The 20201-nt window shown below is 38.2% G+C and overlaps 1 protein-coding gene across 1 annotated transcript; it reads left to right on the top strand.

Annotated features, from left to right (window-relative positions):
* Nucleotides 1–1586: 1586 nt before the first annotated feature.
* LOC141332340 (leucine-rich repeat-containing protein 14) lies at nt 1587–9629 on the top strand. The gene is made up of 4 exons (XM_073837478.1): nt 1587–1838; nt 1925–2202; nt 4731–5594; nt 8665–9629. The coding sequence occupies exons 2-4, from the start codon at nt 1925–1927 to the stop codon at nt 9242–9244; spliced, it is 1722 nt and encodes a 573-aa protein (XP_073693579.1). The 5' UTR covers nt 1587–1838; the 3' UTR covers nt 9245–9629.
* Nucleotides 9630–20201: the final 10572 nt, after the last annotated feature.

Here is a 20201-nt window from a genome sequence, read left to right as displayed (position 1 = left end):
GTTGTGATTTGTCATTTACCCAGATGTGCAGCCATATTGGCATTACTCGGATGTAAACAACAGCATGGATTGCACGATTAATGTAGCCTACTACTGAATATGTTGTTCTGCAAATTTATGCTGTCTAAACAATGGAAAGAACATGTGGAAGCTGCTTAATCATATAGTTAGCAGGAAAGGGCGCAAATTTTAGACAAACTAAAGTTAGTAGGTGGTAAAGATACGTACAAGCAGTATTAAGGTATTAGCCAAATATTTCACCTACCTGACCGGATATGATGAGAACAAACGCAAATGTTGTCAAGATTCTTGGCCTGGAAATGCTGGTTCAGTGTGGCCAACCACAAACGTCTTTTGTTCCTCAGTTTTTTGCACTCTTCTCCTTGATTTGTTATAACATTTGGTAGTCTATAGTATTCCAAATGTTTTACCCAGTCAGACCGATTGGTACAGTCCAAAACATGACAATAATTTACCATTTTCAGCAGCAATAATCAGCAAAATATGTGAGTTTCAGTCAGTTCAGTGTCATTTTTAACATTCAGTGCCGCCAATATGGCTGATTGATGATGTGTTGTGAAAACACTATATCCAAGATATAGAGGCCCATCAGGGGGGTGTTCCATAAACCAAGTTTACCAAATAAGTCAGGCTTATTTCAGTTAGTCTGACTTACTGTCACTTGATTTGGCTCAAAATAAGTCAGACTAATTGAAATAAGCCTGAATTGTTTGGTAAACTTGGTTTATGGAACACCCCCCTGTTTGTTTATTTATGTTGATATTAAATACCTGTAATTAAGCCCTGTATTAGCAAGAAAACAGACTAACTAACTTCAGCTTCCTTAAACACTGTCTTTTAAGGAGTTATTGGGTTTATCTCTTTGATGCCAATCTTCATTTCAGTGGCTCCATTAATTTTCTAACACTTGTTCTACCCTTAATTCCTGGCATTATGTATAATCCTGTGCACAAAAACAAAATGGCCTGGTTTCACAGACAGGGCTTATCTTAAACCAGGATCAGGAAATAGTTCAATTAGGACATTTAAGTAATTTTTATTAACTTTCCATGAAAAAAAAAAAAAACATTACTGGTGTGCATCTAGAGGCAAAACAAAGGCACTGACATATTTTAAGATCAGTTTCAGTTTAAACAGCTCATATTTACAGTTTAGTCTGGGATTAGATTTAAGCCTTGTCTGTGAAACCTGGGGATTATGTTTAATTATAACTCCACTAAACATTCCTATTAAAAAAAATTACAAGTTTATCAAAAGATACTAAAGGTATCGTATAACAATCACTCCTTACAGAAAATCTTCATTATCTATGATCTATCTTGTTAATCATGGGTCGTTTTTTTTTTCATATCATTGCTGTTTTGTTTTTTTTTGTTTTGTTTTTACCTAGGCGTCGTCGCCAAATAAATGCGTCTTTTTTGCGTCATCAAAGGGCGACTGTGTTCAGCCGTAAACATCGAGCAGGGATTCGGAATGGCAAGGAAAAACACTTCAGATATTTAAACCATTTTAAAGATTCCTACAGATCGCACAGAGTAATATTTTACATGTCTGTTGCTCATGTTCCGCGTATTGTTCTCAAGTCATAAAGCAGGCATTAATTGCCTTCAACCCGCTAAGGGTTCAGCATATTAAAGACTATATTTAGGTTTTGTAGACATTTAAGACGCTCGTGACATTCAGATGCCTGTTAAACGAGTCTAATTGAATGTAACATGTAGTTAGTGTGCGGTATAACAACTGTGCGATGAGGGAGATCGTTTTGTAGCTGCTTTGAAACACCAAGGTGCTTTTCAGGGCATTCTGAAGAAATAAAGGTTTGACGATTGTTTTCTCTCTTGTTAATTAATCTGTGATTTGATTTATAGTAATAATCTCTGATGCCGTCGTGGTTTGTGCACAGATGGTCCTGTCTCTGGTAAACCTGTGCGCTCGGGAGGTGGTGAGCGACCACAGCTCTTCGCCGTATTGGTTAAGCTGTGTGCCAAGAGAGCTCTACCGAGCGTTGCTGGACGCCGCCTTCACCCACTGCCGTCCTCTAGCCGTCGGTGAGCTCGTCCAGCGGTGGCCCGAGCGAAAACTGATCGTCGGAGGCGGCAGAAAAACGGGCGAGTGCCCTCCGAACCGCCTCTGCGTTCAGGCTCTGCTGCTGGCTGTGGTCAGGGGACTGACGGACAAAAGGTACAGATGTGTCTACATGATGCTTTTCATTTTCATGACCAAGTGTGCCATAAAAAAACTCAGTATGTTATACATAGAAATAGAGATAATTTCATAATCATAGCATGTGACATGTCTCCGACCTTTAAAGATGCAGAACAGCATGGATAAATATAGGTAGAAATGTCACTGATGCCCCCGGCGGTAAACAAGTTAATGAGGCACACATGAATGACAAATGTGACCCTTGACCACAAAACCAGTCATGAGGGTCAATTTTATTCAAGTGAGCTGAATAAATAAGCTTTCCATTGATGTATGGTTTGTTAGGATAGGATAATATTTGGCCGAGAAAGTCTGGAATCTGAGGGTGCCAAAAAATCAAAAATTTGAGGAAAATTTTCTTTTAAAGTTGTCCAAATTAAGGTCTTAGCCATTCATATTAATAATCCAAAATTAAGTTTTGATAATATTTGATAATATTATATTGATAGTATATAAAAATCTTTAATTTTGACTATTGTTACCTGACTAAATATACCTGTGCTATGACTGTTTTTTTTCCCAGGTCACATTTAATGTATGGATCAATAATGAATGAAAACGGTGGCTTTTTAATATTTCATAACCAAAAGAAATATAAGACCCTCATGTTATAATATGATAAGTATAGTGGAGTGAAGCATGTAATTAAAAAATAAACTGAATAAAGAAACATGAAATAAAACAAAATGTATAAATTAATTAATACAATTTCAATCTGAATTCAACCCCCAGAAAGTAATTTTGTAGTAATTTACAAATGTTAACTTATCTGAAGATTTATTTTTAATTGCATCTTTAACAGTTAAATCTAAAGTGATAATGTTTTGAGTTGTGTTACTTTATTTATCTATTTTGGTAAAAAGTATAAAATTATGCAGATAAAATTTACTTAAAAACAAACAAACAAACAAGGCCTTTGTAAAAACTTGTGTGTTACTTTTTTTTGAGTAATTTACGTTTGGGAAAATCTTTTGGTCTACGCACCTCATTTAAATTGTTTTGAAGGCACAGTGAGTCTCTGGCTGTTTTCCAGATGTTCCTGATATTTTTTGGTAATGCAGCAATTATTCAACCCCTTATCCAGCATTCTAACAGCCTAACTAAATTAGTTTGAGGCCAAGTCAAAAGAGCTTGCACAAAAGCTATAAAGAACTATTTGTTTTATTACATTAGAAACTATATGGCTGCAAGATTATTTCCAAAACACTAAAAGTTCCTAGAGACAGCTGGCAGTCTTTTTCAAACCTTTAATACGTGCTGTACCAGAAAACCTTTGAGGGCATTGAAGAAAAAGCACAATATCATCAAGGGGAATAAAATGTTTGATCAGAGCAACTGAGAGAAAAAACCCAGTTCACTGCCAAAGACTTCCAAGGTGACAGGAGGAAAGAAAAAGGAAATTAAATGAAAGGAGGAAAAACATTTCAAAGCAGACTATAAGAAGAACACTAAACAAACATGGCCTTAATGTTGGGACATTGTGCTGAATGCCACTCTTGAACAACAAAAACATAAAAGGCCAACTTGAATATACTGAAATTCATTTGGATAGACTTGTGGAGTTCTGGAAGAATGTTTTATGGAGTGGTGTAACCAAACTAGAACTTTTTGGACCTATAGATCAGCAGTATGTCTGGTTCAGAAAAGGCAATGTGTATGTGCAGAGGAGCACCATCTCCATTATGGGGGTGCTTTGCTATTGCAGGAAGTGGAAATCTTGATTTAATGAAGGACATCATGGATTCTTTAAAATATCAGGCCATTTTGCCAAAAATTGTTATGCCTTCAGTGGTAAGACTAAAGCCTGATGATCAATGGAGTTTCCTGCAGGACACCATCCCAAAATATACATAGAATGTTCTTAAAGTTCAGATTTGGATTAAAATCTCATTGAAAATATTTGGTGGAAAAAACTTAACCATCTAACTCTAGCATTCTCTAATCTTTTCTGTTTTATTTACTAGTTTTCTTTTTATTTATTCTAAAAAAGGACCCTCTAACACTAGTATTCTCAGTTATTTTTCTAGTCTTTTAACTTGTATTCTTTTCTTTCTACTTTTCTTTTTTTTATTATAAAAAAACCTTGCTACATTTACTGCAAAGACTTTGTCACAGCACTTACATATTGCTCTTTTGTTGGTTTTGATTGCTTCTATTTTCCTCATTTGTAAGTCGCTTTGGATAAAAGCTTTTGCTAAGTGACTAAATGGAATTTATGAAAGCAGTAGCAATGTTTAAACCAAAGATTATTTGTGATTGGAAGCCTTTTAAACAAAGAATGGGCCAAGATTGAATTAGAGATGTGACAGAAGCTTCTTAACATTTGCATGCCGTGTTTATTGAACATTATAAAGAATAAAAGAATTTGCATTTATGTGTATACAATAGACTCACAGTCATTTTGTTTTCTTTTTATCACTCTGTCTTTTTGTGCTGGTTTGTATTGAGTCTTTCATATTTATTCATGCATTATTTACAAGATCTCCATGTCCCTCTCTTACTAGGTGTTCCCTGCAGATGCTGGACCTCAGTGGACTTCAGTGTGAGAATGGGAGAGTTGAGGACTCAATGGGTGGATGGTCCCTCAGTGTTGCCCTTTGCTCAATGGTGCTACAAGCTCGAGCTGCTGCCTCCAGGGCTCACAGGAGAGATGGAGAAAGGGAGAGAAAAAGAGGACTAGAAGCAGAACGCAACCAGGGTGCCATCAAGCGAGACCGGGGCAAGGTGGGGTGTGGGAATAATGGTGAAAGCAGTCAGGGAGGACACAGAGTGGAAGAAGTAGAGAAGATGGAGTGCAGAACTAATGAACAGATGTTACCAGAAGATGAGTCAGTAAAAGGTATCAGGAGAAGAATGGAGATCCAGAAGAGAAGAACTTTATCTGAGGTGAAATCAAACACCAGCAGTAATAACAGTAGTTTATGCGATCAAGACTGGGACGAGGTGGTTATGGTCCATGTCAGGGCCGACCTTTTTGTCAATTCTCGTTCCTGGGAGCGCGTCCGTGATGCCCTTAGTCAACCGGGCCCACTGCGGCTCCGCTGTCGCTACCTCCGCGTGGAGGAACTCTCAGCAACCTCCATAGCTTCCTTGTTGAGTCTTTTGCCTCATCAGGATCTTCTCGGTGTGGACATCCGCTACTCCAGCCTTGGGGTGTCAGGCCTGGCTATGCTGCTTCCACTGTTGGCTCCTTTTCCTCAGCTGCACTCTCTGAGACTGCATTACTGTAACTTGGACTTACAACGCACACAGCCTGGCCAGCAGGGGGCACTTCAAGACATGTCTAAAGGACTGGGTTCACTGAAGAGACTAAAGAGATTATGCCTGACTGCGCTCCGACTGCCAGGACACCTGCGTCTGCTGCTCAGGTACATCCGCACACGTGGGTTTAAATAGCTGTGTCCACTAACATACTCCTACAACGCACACACTTCATAGTTTTGTCCAGATTTATTTATTTATTCAAAAATGCAGTTCATACATGCAATGATGAATACACCTCTTCTGTGATTTTAATGTTTCAAATTCCTAAATTCTTTAAGCATTTATACTGCAGAGATTATTTCAAAACATTTCCACAGTTTTAAACAGGAAAGTAACAGAATTAGTGATTCCATAATAACTAAAGTTGATCAATTATTCATCATTAAGTTCAATTTAGCGATAAGTAGCTCAACTGAAGGCAGTAGTTTTGTTGTTTGAGTCAGGTTGAGTCAGTTCAACGTTCATTAAATCCAGTCCATTTCAATGTTTTTCGATTTGTCTATTATATTATGCTGTAAAGTTCTACAGTGTCAGTGTTATTACTGTGGTGATATTACTGAATCTTAAGTGTCTTTTAAACCACAACTAAGCAAGCCAAATGGCAAATTATGTTATGTATTAAATTTTAAATTACAAAAATGTAAAAAAAAAATGTCAGGGGTGATACATTTGTGATTATATTATAATGAAAAAAAGCATAAGTAGAAGACATTTGTAAGTAGTTAAATTAACAGGTTTACTATTATTTGTAATAATAACAAACATTTATAGATGTATAGATGGATACATGGATGGATGTATAGATAGGTGGATGGATGGATATATAGATAGATGGATATATTAATGGATGGACAGATAGATGTGTATATATTGATAAATAGATTGATAGATATATGGATGGATGGATGGATAGACAGACCAATAGATGGGTGAATAGATGGATAGATCAATGGATAGATGGATATATAAATGGATGAATGGATGGATATATAGATGGACGGATGGGCAGATAGACAAATAGACGGACGGTTTGATGGACGGGTGAATAGATTGATGGATGGATGGATGCATGAATGTATGGATGGATAGACCAATAGACTGGTGGACTGATGGATGGATAAATAGATGGATAGACGGATGGATAGAGATAGACGCATAGATGGACGGATGGATATATAGATGGACGGATGAGCAGATAGACAAATAGATGGACGGATCGATGGACGGGTGAATAGATGGACAAAAAGATGGATGGATGGATAAATAGATGGATAGATGGATGGATAGAGAGATAGACAGATAGATGCATAGATGGACAGATGGATAGATGGATGGATAGATGAATAGATGGATAGACCGATAGATGGGTGGACGGATGGATGGATAAATAGATTGATAGACAGATGGATAGAGAGATAGACAGATAGACGCATAGATGGATAGATAGACAGACAGATAGATGGATGGACAGATGGATGGATGGATGGATGGATAGATAAATAGATGGATAGACCGATAGACAGATGGATGGATAGACGAATGGATAGAGAGACGGATGGACGCATAGATGGATAGATGGATGGACGGATGAATGGATAAATAGATGGATAGACCGATAGACGGGTGGATGGATGGATGGATAAATAGATGGATAGACGGATGGATAGAGAGACAGATGGACGGATAGACGCATAGATGGATAGATAGATGAATGGATAAATAGATGGATAGACCGATAGACGGGTGGACGGACGGATGGATAGATAGATGGATGGATGGATAAATAGATGGACAGACAGACAGATGGATGGATAGATGGATGGATAGATGAATAGGTAGATGGACAGACAGATGGATGGATGGATGGATAGATAGATGGACAGATGGATGATGAATAAATAGATAGATGGACAGATGGGTGGGTGGATGGATAAATAGATGGATAGACGGGTGGACGATGGATGGATAGATGGATAGACGGATAGATAGATGAATAGATGGACAGATGGATAGATGGATAAATAGATAGATGGACAGATGGGTGGATGGATAAATAGATGGATAGACGGGTGGATAGATGGATGGATAGATAGATGGACAGACAGATGGATGGATGGATGGATAGATAAATAGATGGATAGACCGATAGACGGATGGATGGATAGACGAATGGATAGAGAGACGGATGGACGCATAAATGGACGGATGAATGGATAAATAGATGGATAGACCGATAGACGGGTGGACGGATGGATGGATAAATAGATGGATAGACGGATGGATAGAGAGACGGATGGACGGATAGACGCATAGATGGATAGATAGATAGATAGATGAATGGATAAATAGATGGATAGACCGATAGACGGGTGGACGGACGGATGGATAGATGGATAGACGGATAGATAGATGGATAGATGGACAGATGGATGGATGGATAAATAGATAGATGGACAGATGGGTGGATGGATAAATAGATGGACAGACAGATGGATGGATGGATGGATGGATAGATAGATGGACAGATGGATGGATGAATAAATAGATGGACAGATGGGTGGATGGATAAATAGATAGATGGATAGACGGGTGGATGGATGGATAAATAGATGGATATAGAAACGGATGGACGGATAGACGCATGGATGGATGGATGGATGGATGGATAAATAGATAGATGGATGGATGGAGAAATAGATGGATAGATAGATAGATAGATAGATAGATAGATAGATAGATAGATAGATAGATAGATAGATAGATAGATAGATAGATAGATAGTTAGTTAGACGGATGGATAGACTGGATGGATGGATATATTGATGCATGGATAGGTGGATAGACCAATGGATGGATTGATTAATGATGGATGGATATATAGATAGGTGGATGGATATATAGATGACGGAACGGACGGATGAACAGATGGATAAATAGACTGATGGATGGACAGACAGGTAAATAGGAAGATAGATGGATGGATGGATGGTAAGACAGATGAATGGATGGATAGATAGACGAATGGATGATAGACAGAAAGACAGATGGATAGACAGACTGCTGGATAGACATATAGAAGGATGGATGGATAGATGGATAGATAAAAGTTTTTCAAAACCATATTAAAAGCAACATTTTTATGGCACGTTTAAATTTTCTTTTTCCTGTTTGCAGTTCTCTTTCCCAGCCTCTGGAGGTGCTGGAGCTGCCATACCTGTGCCTGACCTCCACGGACCTGGCCTACCTCTCCTGCAGCCAGCATGCTCCGTTCCTAAAAGAACTTGACCTGAGTGAGAACTGGCTTGATGAATCGTCCATGCCCTCTCTGCGCCGTCTCTTAGCTCAAGCCCAAAGCTCTCTGTGCCAGCTTTCACTTTGTGGTTGTGGCCTCTCAGACACCCTCCTGGGAGCTCTTCTTCCCTCCCTGTCCTGCTGTCGGGCTTTACGTAGCTTAAGACTGGCCTTAAACCCGCTCTCTAGAACGGGGCTGCTTTCCCTGGCCCGTACAGCTGCAGGAATCCCTTCTCTTCGTCTGCTGCTCTATCCCAATCCACTGGAGGAATATGAGCCTGGTCTGCCAGTTCTCCCCTCCAGTGCTCAGCTGCTGGACTGGCCTCTGCTGGAGGAGTCTGAGGGCAGGGAATTGACGCTGAGGTTACTAGATGAGGTTCTGAACTTGAGAGGACGATCCCCGGACCTTCTTGTGACCTCTGACCTTCTAAACTATAGCCCAGACTTAACTGTGGATGTTTAGAGGGTAAATGTTCCAGAGCTCACTCTCTTAATATGTGACAATCAAAACTATGATTAACCTAGTACTCTGATTGTTTTAACGACGTAATCGTTTAAAACATAAATGACTTTTAATGACATGGTGAGTTTACTTTTCAGTAATAGCAAAACTAAGCTTATACACACAATTGTATAATCATATAAAAAGGCTGGCTAGTTGAAACCTTAGCATTATATTGTATTCAGCTTCTCACATGAAATGATTTTGATTGTTGGGTTATGCATTATGTATGAGTTTTATTGCCTTAAATAGTACTGTAATAGGGCAATGTTTATGACAAGCAGCAACAGAAGGAACCAAGACACCTCGTAAAAGTTTTTTTTAAACTAAACTTGACTTTTCTGAATTTTTATGCTACAGCCCAAATTTTCCTGTATTTTTCAGGCAAAAATGTTTTTTTTTTTGTGAATATTTAAAATGTTCATGTTCTACAGTGTGAAATGCTTTTCAAAATGATCTGCTATCACTCCAGTCTAATTTAATCATTGACCTGTTCAATGTCTCATGAAGGAAATTTAGACCTAAAGCGATAATTTACTGGAAAATGAAAAACTCACCCTCATGTTGTTCCATATAATCTATATATAATCTATGACTTCATACAGAACATTCAGACAAAGGTTCCATTTCTAGGTGATCAATTAATGTTCACAGACACACAACTAAACAGGATTTACATGGAACCTGAAAAATAAAAAAGGGAGTTTGCATTGCAGTTTTCCGACATAACTATTTGTCCAGTAAAATATTTTTATTTTATATTAATAACAAAATAGTGTCAATAGCCATGTTTTTGTACAAATTTGTATCATTTTAAGATTAAGATTTTTTTTTTTTAAAAGAAGTCTGTTCTGCTCACCAAGCCTGAATATATTTGATCCAAAATACAGCAAAAACTGCTGAAAATTTAGCTTTGAAATCACAGGAATAAATTGCATTTAAAAATATATTCAAATAGAAAACGATTGTTTTTAATAGAAAAAATATTTAGAAATGTTACTGTTTGTGCTGTACTTTGGATCAAATTAATGAAGGCTTGGTGAGCAAAAGAGACTTTTTAAAGAAAGATTAGACATAGACAACACTATAGACATTAAGGGGGACAATATTTTAGAAATGGCCAAACTGTCCCTCCCAGAATTTGAAATTCTTGCACTGGTCTGTTGGACTCCATTATGCAGCTTTTGTTAGGATGACAAAAATGCTTTAAAAGGGCCAAAACAGGACAGAAAATATATTAATACTTCTAAATTTTTAGAAAGGTTTTTGAATAAAAAAAATAAAAAACCTCGCAGAACAGAACAAAATATAAAAAAGCATGAACCTTTAAAGCAATCCATGTGATATCAGCCACACAGTATGCTAATACCTCAAGGGTTTCATCAATATGCTTATTGCGGACTCAATTTACAAACAAAGTGTTCTCCTCAGCAAGTGTCTCAATGGAATAAACTGCTTTTCAAAGCACTAGCATTCACTCTATCGTTCCACATTAATACAAGCCATATGTCTCAAACATTCGACTGTCAAGGATGTACTGAAATATTTCAAGATGATATAATTTCGGTACACAGGGGAAACAAAGCTAATCATATTACTTTTAGATTTATTTTGTCATCTGATGTATCATAGAAAGAGTCTTTCACAGCTTTCATGTAATGCTTTTGGAAATACCTGGGTCCTATCGGTAATATTGTTCATAGGAGCGTTCCAGGAAGAAGTATCTTTGCGGTGAGGGGCGTTCAAAGTTCTGAAAATCCAGGGATAAAGGGAATGGAGAAAGTGTGACGTGAGCCATTGGTAGAGAAAGGAATCGTGGGAAATCCATCAGCACGGGTCGATATGGCAATGTTGGCAGTACTGTTGGTTTATAATGAAGATGATGAATAAAAAAAACCTTGCATACTGTACACTATACTAAATTAAAGTCAGTAACAGACATCAAAACCGCAGAGTGAAAGAACCATTTCCATATTCCTTCAAGGCTTTTTTCATGGTTAGATTTCCATCTAATTTGATCATTAGAAACAAACTCCTTAACATCTTTTGAGAGCCAAAGGCTTAACAGATTGACGGCTACAGTATCTCACAAAAATGAGTGCACCCCTTACATTTCAGCAACCATTTTAGTATATCTTTTCAAGGGACAATACTATTGAAATGAAACTTGGATATATTGTATATATTGTAGTTTTCAATGTGCAGCTTGTATAGCAGTATAGATTTACTGTCTTCTGAAAATAACTCAACATACAGGCATTATTGTCAAAATAGCTGGCAACAAAAGTGAGTACACCCTAAGTGTTAAAAGCAGAATGTTGTTTAACCATACAAAGCCACGTCCTATTCATCGTGTTCATGTTTGCTTGACAGGACCATATAAAGTTGTGTATCTTGTATTAGAGCAGTTAAAATTTGATGCTATAAGTACAATTCTCTCATAATGACCACTGGATGTTCAATATGGCATCTCATGGCAAAGAGCTAACTGAGGATTTGAGAATTAGAATTGTTGCTGTCCACAAAGATGGCCAAGGCTATTAGAGGCTCAGTAACACCCTGAAACCGAGTAACACTACAGTGGTCAGGGTCATACAGAGGTGTTCCAAGATGGGTTCCATTCGGAACAGGCCTTGCAAGGCAGGGGCGGAGCCAGACGATGTAAACATTCGGGGCTTAGCCCAAACCTAGGGGGGTCCGGGGTAGGGCTGCACGATTTTTGCTAAAATGTGAATCACGATTTTCCTTTATGGGAATTGAGATCACGATTCTCTTAGACGATTCTCATTTTTTTAACCAAAATTTATTGCACTCAAGAACAAAAATAAAACACAGGACGTTTAGTTTAATAAAGTGCTGGTGTAACATAAAACAGTCTCATTAACGGTCTCATTAACAAAAAAATATAAAAATAAATTTGTAAAAATAACTAAATGGAACTTTAACAATAACAAAAAAAATCTTTGTGCCAATTGAGCCAATTCCTCGCCAGTGTGATCAGCAGGGAAGAACACCGTCTGTAGGCAGCGGCTTTTCATTTTGAAGTCCCTTGTTATGAAATGCACTGTCAAGCTTAAATAAGGCTCCATGGTTCGACTTGACCATAGGTCTGTTGTTGCCGCAAAGTAATGAATATTCTGCAGTTCTTCCTCGACTGTCGTACGACACCGGGTGTATAGATCTGGCAGTGCAACGGATGAAAAATAATTGCGAGAGGACAAACAGTAGCGCTTGTCTAAAGTCTTCATCATAGCCTTAAAGCCCTCATTTTGAACAGTGTTGATTGGAGCCATGTCTTTAGCTAAATGATAAGCGATGGCGTTTGTTATCTCTTTGTGCCGCTGTGAACTTGACGGGTATGGCGATGCTCCGTACAACGTCTGAGTTATGGAAGTTTGTGTTGTCTGGCGACTGGTGCTTTGGGTTGTGGCTCCCTTGTCTTTCATGGCTAACTCGTACTGTATTTTGTGGTGACGTTTGAGGTGGTTGTACAGATTAGTGGTATTACCTTGCGGTGCTGCGACGATGCCAAAACACTGCTTACAAATGATCACTGTTTGCGCATCGTCTTCGGGTTTAAACCCGAAGAAGTTCCACACAGTGGAATGTGCTCCTTTTTTCTGTACTAATTTTGTCACATTCTCACTTTCGCCGTCGCCACCAGAATTTTCCACACTTTGGCTCATTTTTCTCCCTCTTACCGCTAACTTACAAATCCACCGAGTAAACTGACGTTTAGGTCTGACACCTTGTGACACGTCACGTGAGTGACAGCGTAACCTAGCCAATGAAATGAGGGTAAAGAGAGAACCGCTCGATATTTATTACTGATTGGTGAACACTTGAATGCAGCATGATCTGTTCTGTATACAGGGAAATACACGGAAAAGAATCGCCTTCATTTAGAAATGAGATCGCATTTATGTGTGAATCGAGATCGTGATTTTTTTTCGATTAATCGTGCAGCCCTAGTCCGGGGGCATGCTCCCCCGTGTAGATTTTTTCCCAATTACGTCAGCTAAATGCACTATTTTTCAGGCTGTTTGAGATAATAGAATGCCTAAAAATATACACTATCTGGGAAAATTATGATAGTTAGGGTACTCAGTAAAAAAAAAAAAAAAAAAAAAAATTCACCCAGTAGAGCCTACAAGAGGAAATGAAAGTTGAAGTTATTTTAAACAAGTAATAAAAACTCAGTGAGTGTTTTAGCGCAATTTTCTCACGTCATGGGATCACAACACTAAGAGATAGTAAATGTTTTCCTGGATTTTTTTAGTGCGTTCCCGAGATTAGACCTTTCTTAACATAATGCCGAAAACCCGAAGTCTCTAGGTGGTCTGGTTGAGGAGTAGATAGAAGTGCAAGATTGGTGCGCACAGACAGAACAGAAATCATGAGTTAACAATCGCAATTTTGTCCGGTGGAAAATTGCGCTAAAAACCTAAAAGATTCGGGGCTTTTGACAAAACATTCGGGGCTTAAGCCCAATTAGCCAACCCCCCCCCCGCTCCGCCCCTGTTGCAAGGGTCGATCAATAAAGTTGAGCATTCGTTCTGTGCATCTGGTGCAACACCTGGCTTCAAAAAGCAGATGAATGATTTCTGCCAGCATTGCTTTAAAAGTTGCAGAAGTAGGTCATTTTGTCAGTGCTCAGACCATACACCACACACTGCAACAAGTTGGTTTGCATAGGCGTCATCCCAGAAGGAAACCTCTTCTGAAGCTGGCTCACAAGAAAGCCCGCAAACAGTTTGCTGAAGACAACCTGTCCAAGAGCATGAATTACTGGAACCATGTCCTGTGGTCTGATAAGACTAAGATAAACTTGTTTGGCTCAGATGGTGTTCAGCATGTGTGGTGATGCCCTGGTGAAGGTCTTCCCTACAGTCAAGCATGATGATTGTAGCATCATGGTCTCGGGCTTCTTAAGTGCTGCTGGTTCTGGGGAGCTGCAGTTCATTGAGGGAAACATGGATTCCATTATGTACTGTACATTCTGAAGCAGAACATGATGCCTTCCCTCTAGAAACTAGGCCGAACGGCAGTTTTCCAACATGATAACAATCCCAAACACACCACCAAGATGACAACTGCCTTGCTGAGGAACCTGAAGCTGAAGGTGATGGATTGGCCAAGTATGTCTCCAGACCTAAACCCTATTAAGCACCTGTGGGGCATCCTCAAGCATAAGGTGGAGAAGCACCATGTGTCTAATGTCCAGCAGTTTGTGAGGAGTGGAAGAGGATCCCAGCAAAAACTTGTGACGCTCTGGTCAATTCCCTGCCCAGGATGATTAAGGCCGCGATCACACCGAACGCGTTTTTGCAGTTGGAGGCGCCTCTTTTGAATGGTTTTCTGTTGGCAGTGAGCGTTCTGCGCGCTGCTTTTGCGCCGCGGGCGCCTCACGTTTTCGTCGCGTGCTGCGCCTTGCGTTTTTGCAGAGGCGCTCTGAGCGCCTGATGTAAAAAAAAAAAAGCAACTCTGAGCGGAAAAACGCCCGACGTCATTCGCGTTTTTTCCATTGTCCAATCGAAAGAATGGAGAGGTGGGCCTTCTGTTGTGGTGACGAAAGTTTACGGTTGCTTAAAAAGTCCGGAGACTGCAAGAAATGGAGGAGAAACTTTTGGTGTCTGTTGTGGGTAGCCCGGAGCTGTATTTTTTAGGGTTTCTGCTAAAATGACAGTTTAATTAACAGCAAAAACCAAAGATTTTAGAGCGCTGGCGCTATAATCCTTTGATTTGACTGACAGGACAGCTGTTTTGGTCGTTGCCTAGCAACATAAAACAACGGCAGCACACTGCTCTTTTTTAAAAGTCACAAAAAAAAGGCAGGGCTGTGCGCCTCGCGTTTTTAGAACTAAAAGACGCGTTCGGTGTGATCAGGGCCTAAGGCAGTTGCACATAACAATGGTGCTAACGCAAAAAATTTACACTTTGGACAAGTTCGCTTAGGGTGTACTCACTTTTGTTGCCAGATATTTTGACAATATTGGCTGTATGTTGAGTACTTTTCAGAGGACAGTGCACTGCTATACAAGCTGAACATTGACTACTCTAAAATATATCCAAGTTTCATTTCTATAGTATTGTCTCTAGAGAAGATTTACTAAAATGGTTGCTGAAATCTGAGGGGTGTACTCACGTTTGTAAGATACTGTGTTAACAAATGAATGTTGAAAGTCTGTATATATTCTAACCTTGAGGCCCACGTATCCTAGACATGCTGTATGTCTCGCCAAGACGCTGAATAGGCTTCAGGCTAAACAGATAAAAAGAATTTCTAATCAGTTTAAACAAAAACAACACTTATTTTAAGAGCATTCATTGGTTATGCAAACTATTTTAACACAGATATATTCAGTATTTTATATAAGGGTCTTTTTGAAGTTTAATAGGGACATTGATGCAAAACCTTGCCAGATTTCTTTAGACATTTGTTAATATTATTTCTAAACAGACTATTAATTAGCAATTTTCTAAGTTATTTTAAGTGTAGAAATGCTGACTAAAAATATACAACAGACAAATAATATATGAGTTCATGTATGAGTATGACATACGTAGGCAAGTCTGAAGGCACGACAATAGTGTCTTTCCTGCCCTCTGGTGGTCGAGTGTGTTTGCCTCTTTGCACAAAGCAGAAATATTTGAGCACCTTAACCGGTGTGAACACACTCTGTGTTCCTTCACTGCGTAGGAACACAGACCCACTGTGCACCTGTAAAGCACAATACGAATACAATTCAAATAAAACAACAACTGTTCTCCTCAAAAATCTCTAAATTGATATCTGCTCCATACCCTGTACTTTCTGGTCCAGGACAGCAGCCAGTGGCTGGCCATTTCTCGAAGACTATGGTGTTGTTTGAGCTTATGCTTGGTCAGAGAGTTCCAGGACTCTATTTCTGGACATAACCACAGTTCGGCTTCCTCCACACCCAACCTTTGCAAAACACACAGAACTAAAGCCCTGCAAAAGACGTAATAATAGAATGTTTAAAGAATTAGTTCATCCAAAAAATTCTAATTACTTTCTGTGCCTTGACAGTGGTAGGACCAATAACTGGAGAGTTGCTACATCTCTGTCGCAAGCTATTTCATGAGGTACTAATATAGGGCATGGAAAAACATTTACATTGTATTTTGTATTGTGTTAAACATGCAATATTCCTTACTTAAGATCAACTTCCTTGTTTGCCAACACAGCGAGTAGCTCCACAATGGTGTCAAAACTGTCAGGACTCAGATACACCATCAAATTCAGAAGCTCACCGACAAAATGCTGTTGCTCCCTTGACTGCAAAACACATACTTACATATTCATACATTTTCTTATATTAAATAGACTTGTCAGTAGTCTTGAAAGAGAATTTATACATCTTAAATGTTTTGTATTCATACGTGAAATTCAATCCAAACTTTAAAACATGCCTGTACAAATGTATATTACTATCACAATTTTTTTACCATGTTTTTGTGAATGCATTTTTCCAGGCAAACCAGGAGTCCTGTAGCGAGAGATTCTTTCTTTCTCACTAACACCTCTTGCTGTGTTAGTGTAAGTAATGCATTAAGGATACTTTTTTTCTGAGCCATGCTGCAAGTCATCATAATGTCCAATAGATGCGTGCAGAATTCCTTGGGGCATAAAGAACTAGAAATACACTGCAAACACATGCAAGGATACATAAGAATGATGCATAAATTAGAAGGAAAGTGATATTAGTGTATATTTTCACTGTTTCTCAAGAGACTTTTTGATAGGCTCATAGTCTTTGTATTCATCTTACACTTAGATCAGGAAACATCTTCTGAAACCACTGTTCATCCACAAACTGCATGAGGAAGTCTGGTGGATGTGAGGGTGGGGTGGGCAAGGGTGTGGGTTGTTTAGGTGGAGAAGCTGGGGTAGATCTGGGTGAGGGCAGGACAGGGGGGGGTAAAGGTGGTGCAGGCTCAGAAGGTGGAGTCGGAGGAGGTGTAGGATTCTTTATTGGTGGAAGGGGCTTTTGTGGCTGCAAACATGAGAGATCAAATTAATTAAGTGTACAAGATGAAGTGGTTATGCAATATCATTCCATTCCTTTCTTAAAATGTGGTCACATTTACTGTCTTTATAGCCTGTCAAATTCTGCCTGTGTAATCACACCTTTATGCAACATAGTCAATGCCTATATATACGTATATGTTATGTCATTTTACTCAAATACAGTTTAAGACAAAAGTTTACATACACCTTGCAGAATCTGCAAATGTTAATTATTTTATCAAAATAAGAGGGATCATACAAAATGATTTTTAATTTTTTATTTAGTACTGACCTGAATGAGATATTTCACATAAAAAATAGTCCACAAGAGAAAATAATAAGAATGGTTATTTATAAAAAAAAAGTACCTAGTTCAAAAGTTTACACACAGTTGATTCTTAATACTGTGCTGTTACCTGAATGATCCACAGTTGTGTTATTTTTTTTTAGTTAATAGTTGTTCATGAGTCCCTTGTTTGTCCTAAACAGTTAAACTGCCCGCTGTTCTTCAGAAAAATCATTCAGGTCCCACAAATTCTTTGGTTTTTCATCATTTTTGTGTATTTCAACCTTTTCCAACAATGGCTTTATGATTTTGAGATTAATCTTTTCACACTGAAGACAACTTAAGGACTATCAAATATTAAAGAAGATTCAAACACTCACTGATGCTCCAAAAGGAAACAAAATGTATTAAGAGCCAGGGGTGAAATCTTTTTGAATTTGAAGAACTTATTTTGTCTTTTGGGAACATATAAGTATCTTCTGTAGTTTCTGAAGGGCAGTATTAAATGGAAAAAAAAAGATATTTAGGCAAAATAAGAAAAATGTAAAAATCTCTATTCTTTTCAAAAAGTTTTCACCCCCAGCTCTTAATGCAATCGTTTTTCATTCTGAAGCATCAGTGAGCGTTTTAACCTTCTGTAAGGTGTCCCTCAGTTGTCCTCAGTGTGAAAAGATGGATCTCAAAATCATACAGTCATTGTTGGAAAGGGTTCAAAAACACAAAAATGATGAAAAACCAAAGAATTTGTGGAACCTGGACAGCAGGCAGTTTGTTTAGCAAAAACAGGGGACTCACAAACAACTATTACTAAACAAAAAGACTTCATCTAGTTCACTCTGCTCATGATATGCAATTATTCAGTTATTAATTTAGTTATTTCTCCCCTCTATATACTCTGTGCATTCACAAAAAAATGAATTTAAAATTTTAAGGAACTTAAGAACCATTCATATTATATATTTATTTTTCCATTATAAAAAAAAAACTATTCTGCATGATTCACACTATACAAAGATATATACTACAGTATATATATTTTACCAAAGATTGACTTTATTGGGTAATGCATATACAGCAGACTAGTATTGGATATATTATGTAGGTAAAATGATAATTTGGTAATAAAAGAACTCATTTGTATTTAATAGATATTCTCTCACCTGTGTTTTAGGGGAACGCAGTCTCGTGGATAAGCGATCTTTGGAGGCAGGGCTCAGAGGAGGAAGCTCAGGAAGTTTAGGTGGAAAACGTATAGCATACACATCAAACATATCTTCTAGTGGAATCTAGATGAACAATGCAAAATCTTGATATTGGCAGTCATTTACATAAACTCAACATTTTTGATTATTTGATAGGAAAATATTGTCTGAAAAGACAATGTGCACAATGTTGATAAACATACTCTTATATCAAGGGGTTGCCTGTAAATTAGACCCAGGTAATTATCGAAAGCCTCTTGTTTGGTTTGCATGCTGGCTGGTTTTCTCCTTCTGCACTCAATTTCTCCTTTTTGCAGGGATTCAAGATCTTTATGTCTTGTCATGAGTGCCCCAAAGTCCTTTAAAACAAACATATGGATAAACTCTGACACACGCACACACACATTCTGGTATATGTGGTTTACAGGGGTGTAATAGGTGTAATGGTTTTCATACTGCGCAAACTGCCTCTTGTTTGGTTTGCATGCTGGCTGGTTTTCTTCTTCTGCACTCAACTTCTCCTTTTTGCAGGGATTCAAGATCTTTATGTCTTGTCATGAGTGCCCCAAAGTCCTTTGAAAAACAAGCATATGGTTTTATATAATGTAATGGTTTTTATACTGTAATTTCTATCCTTTTACCATAAGAAAACTTTCTGAATTTTTAGATTAAAAAAATCACATTTTGGTATGTTTCCTAAGGCATTTGTTTTATGAGGACACAGGATTGTTGTACACACATACACACATTCTTACATACATTTGATACTTACTGGATCTTTTATCCTAGCACTCCTTTCAAGGCCATCCTTTTCAGTAACATGGCAACTCTCTGTCCTATAGAGTAAGATGTTAAAAGCAATCAGTAAGGATATAGATGCGTATCTATTTATGAGTGCTTATTTGAGTAGAAAGTTACCTGCATTTGTGACTCGTGGTTGGTATCAAGGATTTAGGTAATTCAGAGTCTGGGTCCCATTTCTCAGTGACAAAGTAAAGTGAATACATTCAAAATGAATAATTCATTTTGTATTAACAGACTATCCTTCCTATGTTCTAAAATAAACTTTTGTGGAGTAAACCTACATGAAAGTATTTTCACTGTTAACATTGGTCTTGGTAAAGCTATCAAGAGTCTGACAACTCTTTAAGAAGTTTGACTAAAAGCACTTTTAAATAACCTGAATGCCATCAGATAACAGTTTAAGCTGTACTTGTGTCTTGAAGTCTGGTGACAGTAGCTGTGTGCAGGATATTCTGTAGAGGTCTCCTCTGATGCCCAACAGCAGGTCTCCACTCTCACAGTATGCCAAACACTCTGGCATTGCATTCAGCTCAAAAATTCTGAAACAAACAGCACAGAATTTGGTGTCAAAAACTATGCTTTTTCTATACACAA

Source organism: Garra rufa, chromosome 3 (assembly GCF_049309525.1).
Source record: "Garra rufa chromosome 3, GarRuf1.0, whole genome shotgun sequence".
NCBI classification, from domain to species: domain Eukaryota; kingdom Metazoa; phylum Chordata; class Actinopteri; order Cypriniformes; family Cyprinidae; genus Garra; species Garra rufa.
The sequence above is the reverse complement of the archived record's forward strand: the minus strand, read 5'-3'. Positions and strand labels throughout refer to the sequence as shown.